At 43.4% G+C, this 20,614-nt stretch overlaps 1 protein-coding gene across 3 annotated transcripts in view; it reads right to left on the bottom strand.

Moving 5' to 3' along the window:
• Window positions 1-765: 765 nt before the first annotated feature.
• The window catches only part of FNIP1 (folliculin interacting protein 1), a 64,704-nt gene continuing 44,855 nt past the window's right edge, over window positions 766-20,614 (bottom strand). For all 3 annotated transcript variants that reach the window (XM_033073104.1, XM_033073106.1, XM_033073105.2), the window contains 10 exons: window positions 19,878-20,013; window positions 19,142-19,343; window positions 18,686-18,771; window positions 12,322-12,468; window positions 10,231-10,400; window positions 7,634-9,059; window positions 7,110-7,278; window positions 5,219-5,416; window positions 4,754-4,869; window positions 766-3,942 (listed from right to left, as the gene is read on the bottom strand). In XM_033073104.1, the coding sequence (XP_032928995.1) occupies window positions 3,864-3,942; window positions 4,754-4,869; window positions 5,219-5,416; window positions 7,110-7,278; window positions 7,634-9,059; window positions 10,231-10,400; window positions 12,322-12,468; window positions 18,686-18,771; window positions 19,142-19,343; window positions 19,878-20,013 (2,729 nt within the window). In that variant the 3' untranslated portion in view covers window positions 766-3,863. The remainder of the gene's footprint in view (window positions 3,943-4,753; window positions 4,870-5,218; window positions 5,417-7,109; window positions 7,279-7,633; window positions 9,060-10,230; window positions 10,401-12,321; window positions 12,469-18,685; window positions 18,772-19,141; window positions 19,344-19,877; window positions 20,014-20,614) is intronic.

The following is a 20,614-nucleotide window of genomic DNA, read 5'->3' as shown; positions in this document are numbered from 1 at the left end:
CAGGAACACTAACCTCAGCTCATCCTGCACCTCGCATGTGGCAAGGGCACCTGAGGCAGGTACACACCACGGCAGGAAACCACGTAGCATTTATCAAAAATAGAAGATGCAGCTGCTTTGGCCAAAGTTTCTATCTTTTGCTTGTCTTTTTTCCATTCTTTGGGAACACAGGACCTTATTTAACCCAGATGCTCTAAAGCCTCATTGGTACACTCTGCTACATCTTCCTAATTGTTTCTCCTGTTGTATTATTATTGTTTCCCTTTTCTTGGCAGCACTGTTATCACAATTTAAACTTAAATTTAATAAAACCTTACGAAGACTCCTCAATAACCTCAATAAATTGTACTCAGGCAGATGGGCACAAATACAGTGACAAACGCAATGGCAAACACCAGTGTGACAAACTTCTTTGAGGTCACTTTAGGAATGAATGCATGAACCAGTGGAAGACAATGGCTTACTGCTTATGTTTGTTCACCTCACACAAAGTCAAGCATTGGTAGAGAGGATCAGGACCTCCCTCCCACCTCACTGTTGCTTTCTGGGGGCCAACAATATTCACAACTGAAAGGACAGCAAGTTCACTCACAAACGCCTATCTGAAACAATTAATTACTTATGAGACTGCAAAATAAATGGCTGTAGCACTGCCAAATGCCAGAATCAATGCCCCAAAATGGGCAACTGAGAGGAGACAAGTGTCAAATGTGAGATGGGTCACTCACGCACATGTCAAAAAAAGGACACAAAAGATGCCAGAACTAAACTGACATACTGTATTTATTGCACAAATTTTCCCTAAAATTGGGAATGGTTATTATAATACAAGTGCACATCTTGGGAAATATATACAAAAACAGAAGAGATAACAAGTATGTACATTTTACCCAGCATTTTACAAGTACCACCATCATCTAAATAATTTAGAGAAAGCAAAAATTGTCATAAAACATCTCTAAGAACTAATAGGGAAAATGTATGCAAGGTGTAAAATCTGTTCTTTTAAACAGTTGTTTGTTCTTAGCAGGCCAGTGTTTGCCAATTGCAACAAAATCAAATTTGCTAATTTGTGTGCCTAGTACACTTAGGTTTCAGCCAGAAAAATAAGACATTAAACATGGAAACTGGGAATAGTGGAAAAAAGAAATCAAACATTAGTTTTCTATCACATAAATGAATTGTGATATATTTTAAAAAGTCAATGGCATATCCTGTAAAAATCCCTTTTCGTATTTTTTAACAGACATACGTACCACATCGTTCATGTACCCAAAAAGTTAACTCACAGGAAAACCTCCCATCACGCAAGGGTCTTGGTTGTGTTCTACCCACAACACTGCTGAGGTGGAGAGGGTGGTGCCATGCCAGGAGGGACTGGCAGTGTGGGAGGATGATGAGGAAGCTCCATCTGGGACTGACTGAACACATCATTAACGCCATTATCCAGTGGTGTTGAGCAGAGGGAAGCAGAGAAGCTGCCACCCAAGAGCCACCTCCTTCTAGTCTCATGTTAATACTCTTTGCAAGCCATGCAAAGGCCTTTCTGAAAAGTCAAACCCATTTCTAAGTGACCCCAACAATTTGTGCAATAATGGCTCAAATCAGGATCAGTAGTGTCCTCTAAGGATCATTATAAGCGCAGTCCTGGGGGATGGCTTACCTAGCTTTCTGGGCACATGCTGTGGATGAACTCACCCATGGAACCTCCCCAGGCACAGACAGGAACCCTCCTCTGCCAGCCCCAGCTGCACAGACACTGCCAGGTGACCACTGCCAGTCTATGCACAATATGGTATCCTAACTACTGCCTATACCACATATCCTAGCAAAGAGTTAAACATTCATGTTCTGAGTGCAAGTCTATATTTCATTAGAAATGTGTTTACACAACTGGGCCCCTATTTTGTGCTCATTCCAAAAGCCAGATGTAATATAACTGTATGGCAAGAAAAGGACATTTGAAAAATGGGAGAAACAAATCCTTGGATCACATATTAAATATGAGGTTTTCCCCTGCAGCAGTCAGCATTAGATTTTGTATACAAAAGAGTTTCCAATGACACTGCCTGTATTAATGCTGGGGTCACTTCCTGATGTAGACTCAGTCCTACATGGAAGGGAGGGATTGGTTTGCACATAGATCTCCCTTGAACAGAGTTTTAGATGACAGATTTTAAACGGTATTGAAAAGCTACTGTAGGTGAATCCTGGCCCCAGAGAAGGAAGGGAGGAGAGTTCTGCCACTGACAGAGGTGGGGCAGGGATCTCTCCTATTGTTTTCAAATAGATTTGTACTTAAAGTAACTCTGCAAACAACAATAGCAGGCGTGCTGTACTATTGAAAAGATGAATACAGAATGATGTATTTATAGAAATTTTACGGAGTTTTCAACCAAGTGAATACGTGTCTCCTACTTGTGTGGATAATCCATGAATTGCAATATACTAAACCTAATAGATGAAAACAGAAGATAAAATTCAGCAACATTAATTGGCTGCTAGGACAAATATGCAAAACAAAGCCTAGAATGAAGTCTCCAGTTAAACTGAGGTAGTAGAGCCTTCAAAAACATAATCCACCTCCCACTGTCTATTTACATTACTTAAACCAGGTTGGGTCCATCAGCTACTCATACAGCTATTGTATATACAATGACAAAACCAGTGATGGCTGAGTAAAAGAGAAATGCTGAGAATAAAATAAACAACATTTCCTGCTGGTAATTACACAAGTGAGTAGAAAAGGGAGTCATCTGCAGCAAGGGTATATTTGTCAAAAAATAATTTGGATATTACTACACTGTGGTGTAATCAATGTTCATTTTTTTGTAGAACGGTTTTAAAAAATATATCAATTAGTTACCTGAGCAATTAAGGGTAATAAGTTTACTTGTTTTGTCCTCAATGCTTTGGTACAATTATTTCTAGTTAATTCTTTCAATAGCTGACTGACTGCTGTAAAAAAAATATGATGGTCCAAGATTTTATAGATCATAAAAAAGTTAGAGGTAATTGTCATGTCATTCTGGGGAACCCAAGGGGAAATTTCAGCCAATGTTCTCTTTAGATTATTTTTGTTTTTAACGTTTTGATTACATTGAGGAAGAAAAGCATCATTTAGTATAAAGCAACATTTAAACGTTATAAACATTTAATACTGGTTACAGCATCCAGCCAAGAATCTCCATCGCTAGTTGGCCTCTTCCTCTGTTCTCCATCACCCTCTGTCCCCCACTATTACCTCTTCCCAGGAGAAAGATCATAAATAAATTCTGTAGCTGACTGTTTATTAATAAGCTTCTTACCAAAAAAAAAAAAAAAACCAGGCCTCTGCCCCATTCTTCCTCTGGGAAGTATTCAGAATTGGACTATGATGTGAAAAAGTATAAGTTGTTTACAAATCATTGCAGCTTGAGAATTACAGATCCTAACGTGATGCTCATCAGCTGAAGCCTGGCTGAAGGCAGCTGCTCTCTTTTTCAGTTTGTAAGGGGTGATGGCATCTCGTATTTCTCAGAGCAGTTCTTCCTCCATTTCCCAGTATAAGTCACAGTGGCAGAAACTGCAAAAAAAATGCATCTCTTCAGCTTTGCTACAATCTCCGCTTTCCTGTGGCAGAAATCTTGGGCTTACTCAGTTTTCCTTTTTCCTTTCTTTATCCTTTTTTGTAAGTGGCCAAGTGGGAGAGGAGAAAGAAGAGAAGTCTCCAATTGTTTGCACATCGTGCAGTCATATATGGAGGTGCTGCAGCTCAACAAGGAGTTTGTTTTACTTGCTGCAAAGAGAAAGGAGCCAGAACAAGTTGTCTTCCACTTTGTTTCCAGAGAGGCAAAAAGTCAAAGTCTGTGGCCTCTGGCATTTTAAAGTAGTATCTGGGCAACGTACGGAGAGTGAGTGCTTGCTACAGCTGCCAGCAAGGGGAGGTCGCTGGATTCAATCCTGAAAGGAAGCAGAAGAGTCAGGTTTAATCCAACCTGAAACGTCACTGGGCTGAACACGTGTCAGAATCCACACTGCCTGCTTGAGCCCCAGCACCTGTACTTGGGCCATGGGCTACACACTGCAGCTTCCAGATTGTTCTTTCCACCCCTCCAGATGTGCCTGCTCCTAGTGGCAGCACTGCCTGAACTCCCACCTGTCTGCTGGGTTTTTAACAGGGCCAACAAACTGATAAGAAGCAGAGAGGGGAAGGAAAATTCCTGCCTTACCTCAGAATAAAGGGAATAATAATTGGGGGACACAGCACAAGAGCAGAGGACCAGCTAAAGCTGCCATGTCCAGCATCACACATGCTCTGTGTGCCTTCCTGCTCATCCTGTATTCCTCTGCAGGAAAACATACTCAGAGCTTTCTATAAACACTCCTTAAATAGCTCCTCTGTGCATGTCCCACACCCACAGAGAGGTATTATGTGTCTTACGTGACACAGAGAGTGTTTCCTGCCATGTAGGGAAAGTCAGCCTGGAGCAATCAAGTGCCCCATGTTGTTCAGTGATGACTGACCAACTAAGAAGGGAGTTTGATAAGTTCCAGAGTGCTGAGCCCATTTTTCTGCCCGCAGGGAAGACAGAAAGACTGGGGAATCCTTGTGATTGAGCAATGGCTAAGGAGAAGCCTGAAGCCATGGGTAACTTAGGAGTTCTGGTCACATTTAGGAATCCATTTGGCTGTGCTCAGGAACAAGGCCAGGCAGAGGATGTGGCAACCAGACACCCAGGGTAGCACTGCTGGGAGAAGTTTGTGACCATACCCCAGCACCATGCCTAGCTCCTTGACGTGGACTCTCATCTGGCCCTTGAGATACTCAGACAGCATCTTGCTTTTGAAGTAGAGCTCTTGCAGTCGATCTTCCAGGTGCATCACACACTAAAAAGCAAAGGGAGTTGTGTCAGGGAGAAGACAGAATCAAACCAGAAAGCACAAATACCATACCCCTGTTGACTGTTCTGTGGCTGTGTCTAGGGGAGATATTACCAGGCCTTTCATGAAAGCAGGCCTTTCATTTTTGAGCAGAAGCCTTTGATTACATGTTAAACCAAAATTAACGAGGCAGCTGTTTTGATTAGAGTGGCATTTCAATAGGCATCACAACAGCTACACCAGAAGTTGCACTGGCTATGAGTACAAACACTAGGCAAAGCCTTACATATCTTTAACCTGTGAAGTTAAATGGTGCTTCAAAACCATCGCCCTCGTGATTTCCATTTAGACTTACAAAGTTTGGAGATAAATTATGCTTGTAAAGCTGAAGAGTGGAATGAAGTAGGTTGGAGACGAGACTGGAGACTAACACTTCTTTTCCTAGTTTATTCTCAATCATTCGCCTCTGGCTACTGGCCACTTGCACCGTCCATTTGTCCGTGTCTGCAATAATGCAGACAGCTTCTGCAATGGGCTCGTCCAGAACAGGGTGCTAGGAATGAAAAATGAAGAGCAGAACCCTGAGAATGACAAATGACAGCAGTCTTTTCACAAAACTTCACCATCCTGGATGGACAGCACTGCTGGATAGCAGGATAGCATCCCAGACACTGCTTCACCTAAAATACATCTGCCCACATTGCATTCCATCCATTAAAACCAGAGAGATTTTGTGAGCAAGGCACAGTCTTAGAAGGATAGTGGCTATTTTATTTTCTATTACAAGCTTTAAAACACTGGCTGACAGTTACATCTTTTGGTATTTGACATAAAGAGTTCTGATATATCTGAAGTGTATTTTAAACTCCTAAAACTGAAAGCACCAAAAATCCAACTTGCTGTTTGGTGTGGCTGTGTTAACAAGGTCCGATTATTCCCAGCTGTCACTGGTTTTCCCTCACGGGAGGCCAGCAGAGGGAGTTAGGAACCAAACCTGTGTTTTGCCATTCCCCCTTGCTGGTCTTCCACCTTCCAAAGCCATGAAAAAGGGTTCAAAAAAGGAAATATTTGGAAACCCACTGTCCTTCCCTAATAAATTTTCTGGGTTGAACTATTAGCAATTTTCTGCTTCCAAAGAGTCAGCAAGGGCTTCACACAGGCACTGGGATGCAGTTACTGTTTTACCTGAAGATCAGCATAAGAATCTCTCTCAGGGCTGTATTTCAGACACATCTGTGACACAGCAGCAGGTGCCTCACACTGCTGCCTTTCTTACCTGAAGTTCAATTACACTTCCCAAATAGCTTAAACAAGCCCCTGGAACAACCATTCAGGGGGCAAAACTCAGCCCCCATCGGGCTGGGCACAAGGTAGGGGAACAGGCATGCAGAGAAGGGCTGCAGATCTAATGCACATTGTTGAAACGAGAAGTAGGGAAAAGGGGACTCTTTGGAAGGTCTCAGGAAAGTGGCTGCACACCAGTCTGTTTTTCCTTATTTTCTGAGGAATAAACTAGATGGGAACAGATATCACACTTTCAGTGACAGCCTGCTTTCTACTTCTTTCCTGGTAAAAGGAGAAGGAAATACCAAACTTCCTAGTCATGCCCCAGTTCATCTAGAGAAAAAACTGTTGTGGAAAAGAGATGATCTCCAACATGTCAGAAACATGAGTTCCCTTCAGACCATTATCTTTACATTGGTTTCTCCTTTTCCAATGAAACGCTATTGGACACATGGACTAGCACCCTAAAGAAGGAGCAATGTCTCCAAAATACTGAGCATTCTTGATGGAGAACATTCTGCTGCACAAGCAGCAGCACATCAGACATGCAGAGACAGGAGGGAGCAACAGGAGCTTCTGCACCACTGAAGGACTCTGTGCCTAGGAAGAGAGGCACAACCTCAGCATATGGGCTTGTTTAACATCATTCCATCCTGTAGGGACACAACCATCAGCTGCTACAGGAGACAATGATACAGCTTAGCACTGACATCCATCTTCCCAGGCACAAGCCTCCCAACTGGCTTCAGTGGGAGTCTGATCTTTTGTGCTCCAGATTTGCAGTGAAATATCCATGTTTTTCAGATTAATTGAGAGAGAAGAAAAAATTGGTGACCTGGGACTGGAGAAATCTGACAGGAGCTGTGACAGGAAATATTTCCACTTCCAGCAGGTTTGTACATTCACAAACATTTATCTTTCCCTACTGTGAAAAATACATTTACCAAATATAGCTTAATTACCTGCACAGCATGAGACAAATCTGACACCAAACAGTGTCTCAGCTTTTCATCACTTCCTATTCCTTGCAAAACAAAGTCAGGCACGTAAGATGAACAGTAGCCTCCTAGTAAAGATCTTCCAAAATTGGCGATACTGGGCTGGACAGAGTTGACTTCAACTAATTTTGACCTGCAAGAAAGACATATCAAAGAGATGTATAACAGTAAACAACAAATTCAGCCTACAGAGGTTACATTTCTACTTTTTTCATACCTCTTCTAACTTGAAGTCAAACACTTTTAAAAAAGTTTAATCAGCTTTTGCAGTCAGCTTATCATGAAAGCAGAGTTCACAAGCCAAGATCACAATACACCATTAGTATTTTTTTCCAGACCACTGATCTCTCAATATTCCTCAACAACCAGCAAGCTCAAGAGACACTTTTCCAACCCCTGATGCCAAGCTAGGCTACAGTCCTCCTAATACATGATATGAGAAGAGGCTCCATCTTTTTTATGCTCCGTTAGCGCTGAACAGTACTTACCCAGGGAAGGGAATCTCATATTCCTCTGCCCAGTCTTCTTGCTCTCCTCCATAATAGTTACTGCCCAGTCTAGTTAGATCATGGCCTGTATCCTCACTTTCACTGTCACCCAGGGCGCTGTCTGAACTCTCATTTCTTGGAATGTCCCAATCAATTCCTGGGGCAACCTTTTTCTCTGCATTTTCTCTGTCCCCATGGGGGACATGAATAGAGATTTTCTCTCTTTGGTCCTGCTCATTCAAGCAGTTTTTGTAGGTCTCTTGTCGAACAGAGTCCATAAATTTACAAAATGCACTAGGTGGTTTGCAAGCCTTTGTACACAGCTTTTTAGAAAATTCTAAACTACTGTTGTGAGCAAGAAGGTTTGTAGCTGCTTGCCCTGGAATATCATCAATAGTCCGGGTTTCAACTGAACTGTCATCAGTGAAATATTCATCAAACAGACTCATGCTCTCAGCACTGTATGGGTTTGGGTTCCAGCTCTGATGCACACTAGAAACTTGAGGAAAGGATTCAGCTGTCCCACAGACTCTATTTTGGTCCTCAACAGTTTGTTTAGCTTCACAGTTCTGATCAACAGACACTCCTGCCTCCACTGCTGGCGGGCTGTGATGCCTGGCAATTTGTTCCACTACTACCTGACTCCTCAGTTCAATGTCTGAATCAGGTGACATGGAATCTCCAATGAGGAAAGTCACCTTTGTCTGAGCCTCAGCAGTGCTGCATGGAAACATGTCCATGAAGAGCTTATCAGGCGGCTTCTTCTCCACAGCAATCCCGGATGTTCTTGTCCCACCTCCCACCTGGATGCCTGGCTCCAGCACATCCTCACTCCTCCACATGCTTGCTGTTGGCTCCAAACAAGATTCTGTTCCCATGCATTTCTCAGGCAAAGCTGACCCTGTGCACACCACAGTCTCTAGTTTGGTATCCAGGCAGGGCCTTGGTTGTGTCACATCCACAGCATCTTCCTGGCCATCCTCAGGAATGATGGTTCTGTTCTCATCTGAAGAAGATTCCAGCTCTACCTTAGGAGTGCTTTGCATGTTTTCTCTCTCTTGCTGTGCAACACCTTCTATGTTCTGTGCAAGGGAAATGGGACATCTGCAATATTTACAGCTGCAGTTGGGAGTTCTCATCTCTTCAGATTCAGTGGGTAGCAAGTTACCCCTGTTCTTATGCATTGTGACAAGCACATACTCAGACTCTTCCACTTCTCCTTTCTCCAGTGTGGTAGTGATAACAGTGCCAGGCATGACAATGGCTTCATCTTCCCCGTTTTCCAAAAGGTGTGTCTCTTGAAGTTCAGAGCATCTGATGAAGTAAGTGAGGAAATAAAGCAACCTCTGGACCAGGTCATGTCTTTTGCCAACCACAACTGTTTTCGCTAATCTCACAGGTGATCCAATGGCCCCATACAGGTCACCTAGGACAGGAAATTAAACACACAATTATTTGGCATCTTTGCAATAATTTATTCTTCTAACAGCCAGCTGTTGGGCCAGTTTTCAAAAGCCAGATTTACAGGAGAGAAATACTTAAGCAGTAGAGAAACAACAACAATGCTGTATTTTGTTTTCAGTAAGAGAATCCCAAAGATACTGTTGGTATCATCTGTAAGGTGAGCCACTGGTCAGGGGGACATCTGATCTCACACATCAGGGAGCATTCACACCACCTCACTCCAGCTTTGGAGGTTCATCTCCTGGAATCCTTATACAGCCATGGGAGAGAGGAGGCATCTGTGCTGAATTACCTTGAAGAGTCTGGAAACTGGGCTGGACTTTCTGGCTGTACTTGAGTCACCTGGGGAAATGTCTGTGCTGTGTGCTCTGGAGGTATTAGGGCACTGCATGACTGCAGAGGTGAGAGGACAAGGAGTCCTCTTGAAGGGCACCCTAACCACAGTGGGTCCCTCAAGTCACATGAGGCCTGAAATCAAGTTTTCTTGGCAGCACTCTGGCAATTCCTACCTCTACAATAATAGGACAACCTCAGAAAACCTCCCTTCCCTTTCCTTCCCTAATCAAATTCCATGAGAGTGTGCATGCAGAGCAGGACAATCTGACCTCACCTGCTCTTCTTTACTGGGCAATTATCAGACAGTATGACCAGCTACACCACTGACTGGGCTCTGAGACCTTCCCTGGGGGTTGCCAAGCTATGACTTCCTGTTCTGCATCCCTCCATTGTATTAAAAGTATGTGCACTTCTGATCAAAAGAGGAATTTTCTTGATTTTCTCATTCCAGAATGAGGCTTAGTGATAGTGGAATACTAAAAAATAGAAGCAGATTTTCCTTATAGCAAGAGGAGGACCAGAAGAGGCCTGGAATCCTCCACCAGCACCACAGCAGGTGACCTTATGGGACCCAACACAGATGACTAAAGAGGGCTTTACTTTTTGGCTAACATTTTGTAACAGATAATGCCTTAAAAACTTTGAGTATAAAAACATACAGTGACCAGCTCTAAGCTTGAAACACACTTTTGTCTAATTTTATATTAAAAAATAAATAACCTGGGAGAGGAGTAACCCACCTCATGCACTCCTATTTATGTAAAGCTGCTGAGGGTTTAGAGGTATTTGCCACATACCAAGCTGAGCCCACAGCGGGTTGTAGGGATGAGTTTTGGCCAGCATGTCCACACTCTGGGAAGAATGCTTCTCCAGGAAGATTCTTATGGGTGGCTGGCCATTGGGCATGACAGTGGGAACCCAGGCCAGGTGATTAGTCAGCACTGCAGTCAGCAAAGCTGGTAAAAACCTGAAAGCAAAATGTTCAACATGATTTTTTTTTTCCAGATACAAACTCAAGATACTGAACTCACAGCAGCTCTAGTCAAAATGGATCAAGGATTAAAGAAATAGCCTAACAAAATCAGCAGTGATCGATCATCCCTTCAGTCTTGGTTCCTTGGGGAAAGGGTGGCTGGACTCTCCCTCCTACCCTGGCAAAGCTCTTTTTTAGAGCACATATTTAAAGTAAAATGAAATATTTTAACTTTGCGGCATTTCACTAACTCTGGCAATAATTATGAGACTTCCTATTTTGCAAGTTTTATGTTGTAAAACATCTCAAAACCAATTTATTTCATTCATTATAAGAAAGCAGTGGCACTGTGTGGCCCCTGTACCCCAAGGAGATCCCAAACTCTTAATACTGGTGACTATGGATGAGAAGGAAGACTATTGCTACCAAACCTGTAAAATAGCTGGGTGCTGTGTTCTTACATCTAACTGTCGTGCAATTTCAGCCCATATGGCTGCTTCTTTTCAAAAATAAGCACCCCCACCAAAGTTCTGTACCTCAGCCAGAGAAGCTGTGTTCTTATGCTGGAAAAACAGTTTTCACTGGTTAAGCAATTAAGGTGAAAAAAACTTCCTGAAAAACGTTAACTATCTGATTTACTGCAATGATAGAGCATGGTTTCTGCTCTGTGGAGTTTTCCCAGTCAGTTTTCCCGGCAGGAACATAGCCCAGGAGGCTCCGCACACCAACACATGGTGCTGGTGGCCACACTGGCTCATGTGCAGGGAGGAAAAGAGCCAAATGCCTCAAAATAATGTTATTTGAATAACCTACCAGTATCAAGAACCCTACAGCTTCCATGCAGCCACACTAGAGACAGCCAAAGGAGGAGAGGAGATTTAAAACTAGATTGGGAAGGATAAAGGGCTTAATTTTTCTCTGGTTTCCATCACTTAAAATCTTATTATATTTAAAATAAAGAAAACAAACCCAAATAAATGACTATTTAAATGTAACCAAGATGTACAGGACTCAGAATGGCAAGGATCAAAGGAGACAATCCCAGCAAAGAGCCTCCATTGATGCAGGAACTGATCTTAAGAAAATACATTTGCACCCCTCCCAACTCCCTGCGGTTTCTCCCATTGCACTGGGGCAAGAGCAGGTGGACCACAGTGACCACTGTCACCTTCCCATCCGGGAAGAGTAGATATGACAAAAGTGGTGGCAGAGCAGGAGGATGGGAGCAGCAGCCCCTTCCCACCCTGCAGGGAGCAGTGCACCTGACCAAACATCTGATCTGCTAGTGCCATTCCCACCCAAACTACATTTGTGCTCTTTCTAGGAGTTTAATGGAGCAAACCCCTTAAAAACTTCCCCATCATGCCCTGGGGAAAGGGGATGACGTACTGACAAGAGAGTAAATTTATCAGATTCTCCCCAGTTTATCAGGAACTTTCTTTCTTTCTGAGATTTCAGCATCTGCTCACAGCTGGGGCCTGAGGCCAGAGAGGTGAGTGCGCACTAATGAGCACAGCAGTTCTTTAGTGGCATTTAAAAATTACTTAAGGTTTGAAAGCAATTTGTGGTGTGACAATATTACAAACTCTCAGCTCTTTGTGAATGTCTAATCTGCTCATCATATGATAACTGATTCTGAAAGATTAATGCATTTTCTAAGGTATCTTCACTCCCTTCCAGACATCCACACACATCCTATGGACATGTTCCAGATGTTCAGACTCTATCAAGATTTAGAGGATTGTGGGGAAGCAGGAATTTAATGACATAATTTCTTATTTGTTTCAAAAAGAAGGTACTTATGGATGGTCTTTTAATTCTTGGATTACCAGGATTTTAACAAGTGATTTAAAAATTGGTTTGAAATAAAAAGGCACAACCACATATGCAATTTAGAAACTAAAATCGACCATACTGATTTTTAGAAGCATTTTCCATCAAGAAAGTGAACTCCTTCATGAAGCGATGGCATAGCTGGTTCTTCTCTGGTGTCCCCGACATCATGGTGAGCCAGACAGGCTCCCCAATCCGTGGCATTGTGTAGAGATTGCAAATAGTTGTTCTAGAAAACAAAACCAAAAAATCCAGGAGGATAAAGAAGAAATAACAACAACAACAAAAAACAAACCAAAACCCCAATAACCCCCAAAAAACCAAAACAAACAAAAAACCCTCAAACAACAACAACAACAAAGTAGAAATCCCAACTTAAAAGAATAAGAGAATCTGTGCAACATTTAGACGCAGCTATCATTTCTATCAGAAACAAAATTTCTCTCAGCAACTGTTATCTAAACTGTGTTGTTCATTAAGTAGTACGAATTCACCCTTTACCTCGGAGAGCTGAACCTCACAGGTTCCTCCTGCATCCACCTGATCCCAAACACAGCAACATTCCCAAGTCAAGAGCTGCCCTGGTCTGAATGCAGAAGGAATGGATGATTTCTTCTTGCTCTTATCTTCCTGCTTGTCCTTCATTTCATTTAAAACAAACTTCTGCTTTATTTATTACTGAGACAAAATTATATGTATCTGACTTATAAAAATACCTTAACTTCCTCCTTTCTTTAAAAACTTGGTGTATCTCCAAACCTACCCAAGTGAGGGTATGTAGAGCAAGGAACCAGTTCACCTCTTTAGCTTTAAATAGAGATGAGAGTCAAAGTCACCCTGTATCTGTACCTATTACACACTTACCAAATCCTTTTTGATTCTACAGAGGACAGTAAATGCATGATTAAAAAAAAATTGGCTCTGCAGTAAAATACCAGATTAAAATTCCTCAGATTACTGTTAAACTCCTCTAAAATATAAACAAGTTATAGTTTAGTTTTAAGTACAAAGCCTACATTATGCCACTATGGGAAACAGTATTTTTAACACAGTAAAGATGTAAGCCTGAAAAAAACCCAAAAGGACATGGGAAATGACTGATCAATTCAGGTTTGTCCCTGCCTACATCAATACTTTTTCTAGGCAAAGTGTTCTTGTTTTAAAATGCAGATATACATTATCCCATTATCCATAGCACCAACCCTGAGTTATACAGATGATCTCTGGATATTGTGGCCTCAAAATTTATAGACACTTTCAGAAGCAAAGCTCTGCACACTAGGCAAGGCAAACACACTGCAGCAGCAGCTGACAAATCTTCCATGGTTTGGTGTTTAAAGTGAAAGTCCCAGGAAATGAGAGCTGCACATCAGCAGCAGCACAGCACATCCCGCCCTGGTGCAGGGGCTCCCCGGGGAGGAGGAAGTCGTCCCCACCCTAGGAGGGTAAAACACTCCCCAGTTACTTCAGTTACTGGGCACAGAAGCAGCTGGGTGGTGACCCCAGAGCTGCTCCTCAAAGAGCAGCAAAGGTGACCAAGGTGACCAGGGCTGCTCCTGAAGAAAGAAGGTGAGGGGGCAGTGGCATTCTCTGCCTTACTTTTCCTAGAGTTTTCATCAAATACAAAATCCATTCTCTGTGCTCACAACAGTCAAAATCAACTCTGTCTTCTTCAAAGGTTAGACTTTCAAACCCTTCACTGCCAGAAGTATGATGAGAACACCACAAAACAGTCAGTGTTCTGGAGAGGGGGACAGCTGAGTTATGTCTGCACTCCCTAGCCCCCAAAGGCTTTGCTGTCTGCTGAGTCACTTTGGAGCAGCCTTACCAGCTGCTCCATGTTACTCTCTGCCACTGATCCTGTCCTGGGAGGAAAGCCCAGTCTGGTGACAGACCTGGGCGCAAGTCCTGCTGCCTAGACACGAGGGGGGCACACAGCCAGGGACTCTGGCACTGCCTCTGGGGCACCAGAGGGTCTCCAGCAGCAGAGTCTTGGGGTACTGGGATTTCATTCCTCTGCAGGGGGCAAGCTGGAACTTGAGGGGGTATTATTAGGGGAAAGCTTTCTATTCACAGCCTATTAACTGGAGTGGATGTTAAAGATGCCACAAAAAAAGAAGAAACTTCAAGTCCAGGGATCTCAAACTCAAGGAGTTTCAATGCTCAAAACAAATATGAAAACTTACACTCCCCAGACACGGTTTTCCTGAGAAGTTGAAGATAAACAGCACAACTGAACATAAAATACAGCTTATTTCTCCATCCTATACAAACTACCCAAGCCAAGCCTCTAGCAGCTCGGTTGTTTTGAAAAAGAAACTACTTCTATACTAAAACCAACTTATTAAAATACTTGTTTTCATTGAAAAGATAGCCAGAGTCTTGTGATTCGTTATTTACTATTCTGGTAACCCTGGCTGCATCTGCAGCTGATAGTGTTTCCTCTGAGCCAGATCAGATTGCCCTGGCCAGTGGCCAGCAAGCATGTGACTGCAGTGCAGGGAACCCTCCAGGCCAGCGAAGGCAGCAATGGCACAGACCAAGGGCAAGGATTAACTGCTTCCCAGCTCTTCAAACACCCAGGGAAGCGCTCTGCTGCCAGATAGCAAAGGGCAAAAACAAAAACAAAACAAAAACAAAACAAAAAACCAACATGAAGAAACCCTCCTCAAACACTACAGGGAAGTTAACTTGATTTTAAAAATAACGATCATTAATAACTTAATTGGCCCCTCCCCTCTTGGCCAACTGCAGCAGTACCCTCTGCCCTCCCTCCTTACACACACAACAGCATGTGAGGGAAAGTTAATCAGAGACTCTGCTCTTTTGAGGGTTCCAGTAGCTTCAATTTGGTTTATATTTGGAAATGCCTCTGGGAGGTTGAACCCCAGCCTAGGGCTTTCAGGCACCTTGGCCCAGCAATGAAGCATCGAGCAGAGAGGCCAGAGGAGCCCCTCAGGAAACACCTTCACATCTCACAGGGCTTGAGAGCCAACGAAGCCCAGCCTGGCCAAGCGAAAAGGAAGCCCTGAGCCAATTCCACCCCAATTCCTCAGGGGTCCGCCTGCCCTGCAGGGCACAGATGGGACAAAACTGAGCAGCCCTGTTCCCACAGACAGCACAGCACACCTGCTCCTTGCTTCACCCTCACCCACATACACCTTCAAACCACCCTGGCCTTTGGCTTTGATTTCAGTACCAATTTTCAGTACCAATACGAGACATCTTTCCCTGATGCTGTACAAACCAAACAAGCCCGATAGCTCCTCATGGATGAAAGCATCTTGCTGCAGCCCCCTCCCTCCCCAAGGAAAACACACTGACCCTCAGCACTGTGCCCCTAAAGCTGCTCTGCTATTGAGAAGCCACAACATAATGGCAAAGAAAGAAAATATCAGTGGTTTATAAAGCTTAATTCACATGCATTTGTTCCCTATCCTTATTCCTTCCTTCCAAAGATGATTTTTCCTTAAAAAGGAACAATAAAACAAAGGCAATCCCCACTGCAGGGAATACAGGAGTAAGGCTCCCCCACAACTCAGTGCCCATGCTGGCACCACTGAGCACAACACACCACTCAGTTCACAGCAGCATAAGCTGCTTAAAAATTACTGGCAGGAAATAGGATCAAATGTGTCTGCCAGAGAGCAGAGAGGTGTTTCCCCTAGCCCTGCGATCAATGTTTCCTTGCCAGCCTGTGTTTGTGCCACACAGGTATTAGTCAGATGTATAATCTGTGTTATCAATGTGCTGCATTGGCCTCAGAGACCAGGGGACCCAAAATGTTTATGCAAGTACAGTAGTTTATTTTCTAAGTCATGTGTCTGCACAGCTGACATCCACAGAGAGTTCTAAGCCTCTAAGTCAAGTGTTAATAGCTAAACCCCTAAGTGCTTTAGAAAATTAAAAATTGCTGTAAAGTGACTAATGATGCAAGGGTAAGCCTGGAGCTGGGCACCAAACTGATGGCAAATTTACCAACAGCCTTCATTTGCAGAAGCAGTCTAGCCTTTTGAGAGAAAGTCTAGCCTTTGTTTTTCCCCAGGTAAGACAAAAAGAGCAAAGAAAGGCTCTGTTTTGCTGCCTTATTTTTTCCCCCTTCACTACCAGCAGGTAAATGCCTGCTGACCCAGCTCCCTTTTTGCAGCCCCTTCCCTGCAGAGGCGGACTCTGGGGTGGCATTCTGCCTTCCCTGATCAGCAGGGCAGCACATCTCCAATGCCCACTGATCTCAGGTTATTCTGATCACCAGACGAGTGCACATCAGTTACTCTTGAGCACCTCTGAAAATGTGGGGGGTTTAACGAAAAACAAGAGAAACAGACCCCTTAAAACCAACCAGACTGCAGAGTTAAACCAGCAAGAGGATTACACTTTAGAATCACCAACTCAATGAAGTCAGCACCTTTCTTCCCTTCAGCACAATTTGCTAAGAGGACAGGAATCAACACAAGTCTCAGGTTCACCAAAGGACTCAGCTCCTGACTTCCCCGTGACTTCAGTGGGAAAGCAGACACCTAAAGAGATAATAGTGTCCTAAATGGGTTTGCTGAACCTGTGCCAAAGTATCTTTGCATCCAGCCTTTGGTATTTAAATCTCTCTCTTTCTTCTTACCAGATATATCCTGCATTGCTTTGAAAAGCAAAAGGGTCTTGCATGTCACAGAAATGAGAATCCTCATATGCTCTTGCATATCACAGTGGCACAAGGACCCTGCCTAGACTGGGGGCACGAGCTGTTGCCCACCTCTGAATGCAATTCCTTAAAAAACCCCAACAAAATCCAAAATTTCCAAAGGTTGCTGCCCCAGAAAATTAATTTCTATAAAATTAAACTGGATTTAATTTACTTCATTGTACTACTAAAGAGCAATATTTATATCACCATGGAAACTTCTGCATAAAACTGGTGGTTACATGCTCCAAGTGCTGGTTATGCAATGGATATGTCATGGGAATGATCCCAGCTCCTGGTGTGCAGTGAGTGCCAATCCGCCTGTGCCCCTGTGATAGTGCTTTCTTCCTCAGCCTGACCACAGCAGCCTTCCTCTCCCATCCCAGCTGAGCATCCCTCCAGGTGGAAAAGTCACCACAGGGGATCTGGCCTGTATTTTCAGGGTTTTTTCTTCCTACTTTTGACTTGGGGTAGGTGCCCCTCCCCAGTCCTCTGGAACTGTTTAACTTGGAAGGACAAAGGAGAACAGGCAAAGTCCACTGAGTATATCTTGAGGGGGAATGTTTTGGGGGGAAGGTTTGGAAAAAAGCTGGGGAACTAGTGTTACCAGAGGGTAGGGAGGCATAGAAATAGCTCAGGGAGAGACCAAGGAGGAGAGGCAGAGTGGAGCAGTGGGAGTGGAGCAATCATCGTGGCTGCTCCGAGTTGCTGAACTCCTCTCAGGCTGCGGGACAGGATCAGTGGCTCCCAGCAGTCACGAGCTCCCTCTGCTCCCTCTCTTGGCACAGCTTATCCCATCCACCTCTCACCACAGGCCCACGTGCTCCCTCTTTTCTGCCTTCTTTCCCTACAGGACATACCCTCTGCTGTTCCTTGTGACCGCCTAGAGGTGAGCTTCTAAAAAATTTAAAATACACTGTGCCCTCATCCTGCAGTGCCACCTAATCTATGGCATTTAGGTAGGAAGTGGAATTGTAGAAAAATAAGTGAGCCCTCAGGATCCTTCTCTGTTCAGTATAATACATGATGTCAGAAATTTCTTTTTATAAGATCAGAGTGCTGTCTTCAATAATGTTTCTAAAAAGTAGCTCTACAGTGGTTGTAAAAGGAAGCACTCTGCCACTCCCATCTGAGAGGACATGAATCACTCGAAACAGACAGATTCCATCTTAACTCCCTCTCTATGATTTCAGCTATGGAAAGAAAATACAGCTTAAATGCCAGGGATGTGCTTATCTGTGTTACTTTGAATAAGAACTGTTGAACAGAGAGGCTCTGCAGGTACCAATAGCCAGAGATTAAAGCACTGCATTTTACTGTGGGAAAAGACAGCTCTTCCTCTTCCTAGCTGTTTTTCTGAACACCTTTAGAGCACAGCTTAAAGAGGGATGAGCTTTGCTTACACATCAGGACAATACACACTATAGAGGAGAATTTCCCTAACAGGGCTTTGCAATGCTTTTCCCCCACTCAACAGGCCACAAAAGACCCATTTAAGAAGTCACTGGGAGTTTCCTTACCCACTAAAGTACAGAAAATCTTAAACATCTGTGTCCTGTTCACACAGGTCTGATGGACACACACATCTGGAAAAATCCAAAAACTCAGATGCATTAGAATGGCTTGGTATCACCAGTCCTTTGCTGTACTAACTTTTGCAGAAGACTTTAGTAATTTTAAGTTACTTATCCTGCACTAAGAAGATCCTTCTAAAACAGGCTCAAGTGCTTTTGAAGAAAGAGACAGAAAAGGCAGGAGACATACAGCTCACCTGAACTCATTTAGGGCATCCACAATTCTATTATACGCCAAGCTCCGCTGGCTGGCATCAGCTGATCTCCGACTCATTTTCATGGCCTTGAAAACAATCATTAAACAGGTAAGTAACACAGAGCTACAGAAGCACAGAAAATGGTAAACCAAGCCATGTGCTTGACTTCATCTATCATTCAGCTGGTCATGCAAATAATTTTTTAAGTGATAAAGTGTTGGTCCAAGTGTCAGCTTCCCCATCTGAGGGAAGACAGGTGAGGCACATTTGCAGCTTCTCCCTGTTTTGTGCTTTTCACCATTCATGGCATAAAAGGGATCAAAGTTTTAACAGCAGTGATGCAATTCCCACTCCCAACATCAAGTTGATCCCACTTTTGTAACTAGCAACAGGAGTTAGAAATTAATCTGACAGGGCTGGGAGAACATACAGCAAGAAGCCAAAGCAACAGTTTACCTGTTCTATTGCACTCTTCAGTTTGTTCATGTGACTCTCAAAAAGAGGGAAGTGTGAAAAAAAGAACTCGTTAAATTTGTTGTTTTCATCTTCATCTCTTGAGAGTGAAAAAATAACCCCAATTGCTATCTTTTTCTTCCTAACAATTCCTGGGTTTGGACCGGAGCTGTCATCTGACAAGTTGAAGCTTTCATCCATGGACCTTGGAGCAACAAAAGGGAATGTTAATGTAATCCACTGCTTAAAGTTGTACCTTGGTTTCCTGTGTAATTCAGCTCTTGAACATTTAACTTCTACAAATACCTTTTGATTGCATGTGTTGTCAAATCACCATCTTTGATAACAACCCCTTGGTGGTTTTTTACAAACAACTATTATTTGACTCTGCAATCACAAAAGTCTGGAACCAGATTCAAAGTGTTTGTAGGACCAGAATATGGTATTCTAGTTCTCTCCCATCCCTGCCAAGAATTTGTGTTTTGAGTACGATTTTAGGGCTTCTTATCCTCAAAAATACACCCTACAGATTCACATGTTGCTGAAGGCTTTCCAGTTAGTGAAAAAACAATGGATGCCATGAAGAAAACAGAGACTTAAAAAAGATCAGCCTGACTTACACCTCTGGAAATATCCCATCAAAAGCATCAGCAAGAGCAGATGTACATATGCAAGAGGAGAATCAAGCTGATAATGGTACATGGGCAGGCAGCACGCAGCATTTCCATCCCCAGCTCACCATCGAGGGAAGACCCCGTTCTCCAAACTGGTTGTCTGGCTGCGACGCCAACGCCGCTGGTAGCTGCTGGCACAGCTCTTGTTAAATGAGGAGCCCGGAGATGGAAACGGAGTGATGAGCAGACTGCTAAGAGATGCTGCAAGAAAAAGAGGAATGAAAATCTCTCCAGAAGAGCATTTGGAATTATAACACCAGTAACTAAATGAAAGCTCTCAAGATACACTGGTTTGCTTCTCAAGTGCCATCTCTTTTGCTTATCTATATTTCTAATATAAAAATAACCAGTTTATAATTACATTAACAAGCCATACAAGCACAACAAGGGTGGGACAGTCCTGCTGATTTACATAATAGGCAATGCACAGGATGCACCTTGCTCAGCAACCTGTGTATCAGGAACTAAATTCTTTGTGGAAAGGAGCAATGTTGATCACATCCTTTAACAGCCTTGCGTTAATCCTAACCCAAGTGTCCATCCTGAATTCAGAGGGAGGAAAGGGGTATTGTTGAGGCCAATTCGTGTTTTAACATTACCATGCTAGGAACGCAGAATCACAGAATTATTTGGGTTGCAAGGGATCTGAAAGCTCATCTCATTCCATCCCTTGCCACGGGCAGGGACATCTTTCACTAGACCAGGTTGTTCCAAGCCCCATCCAACCTGGCCTCCTGGATTTGGAAAGGAGATGACAGCAAGTATTGTTTAGAAATGCTGAAAGCTCGTTTCAATATTTAAT

Source organism: Catharus ustulatus, chromosome 15 (genome assembly GCF_009819885.2).
Source record: "Catharus ustulatus isolate bCatUst1 chromosome 15, bCatUst1.pri.v2, whole genome shotgun sequence".
In the NCBI taxonomy this organism is placed as follows: domain Eukaryota; kingdom Metazoa; phylum Chordata; class Aves; order Passeriformes; family Turdidae; genus Catharus; species Catharus ustulatus.
Note: the sequence above shows the minus strand (reverse complement) of the source record. Positions and strands in the feature narration are given on the sequence as shown.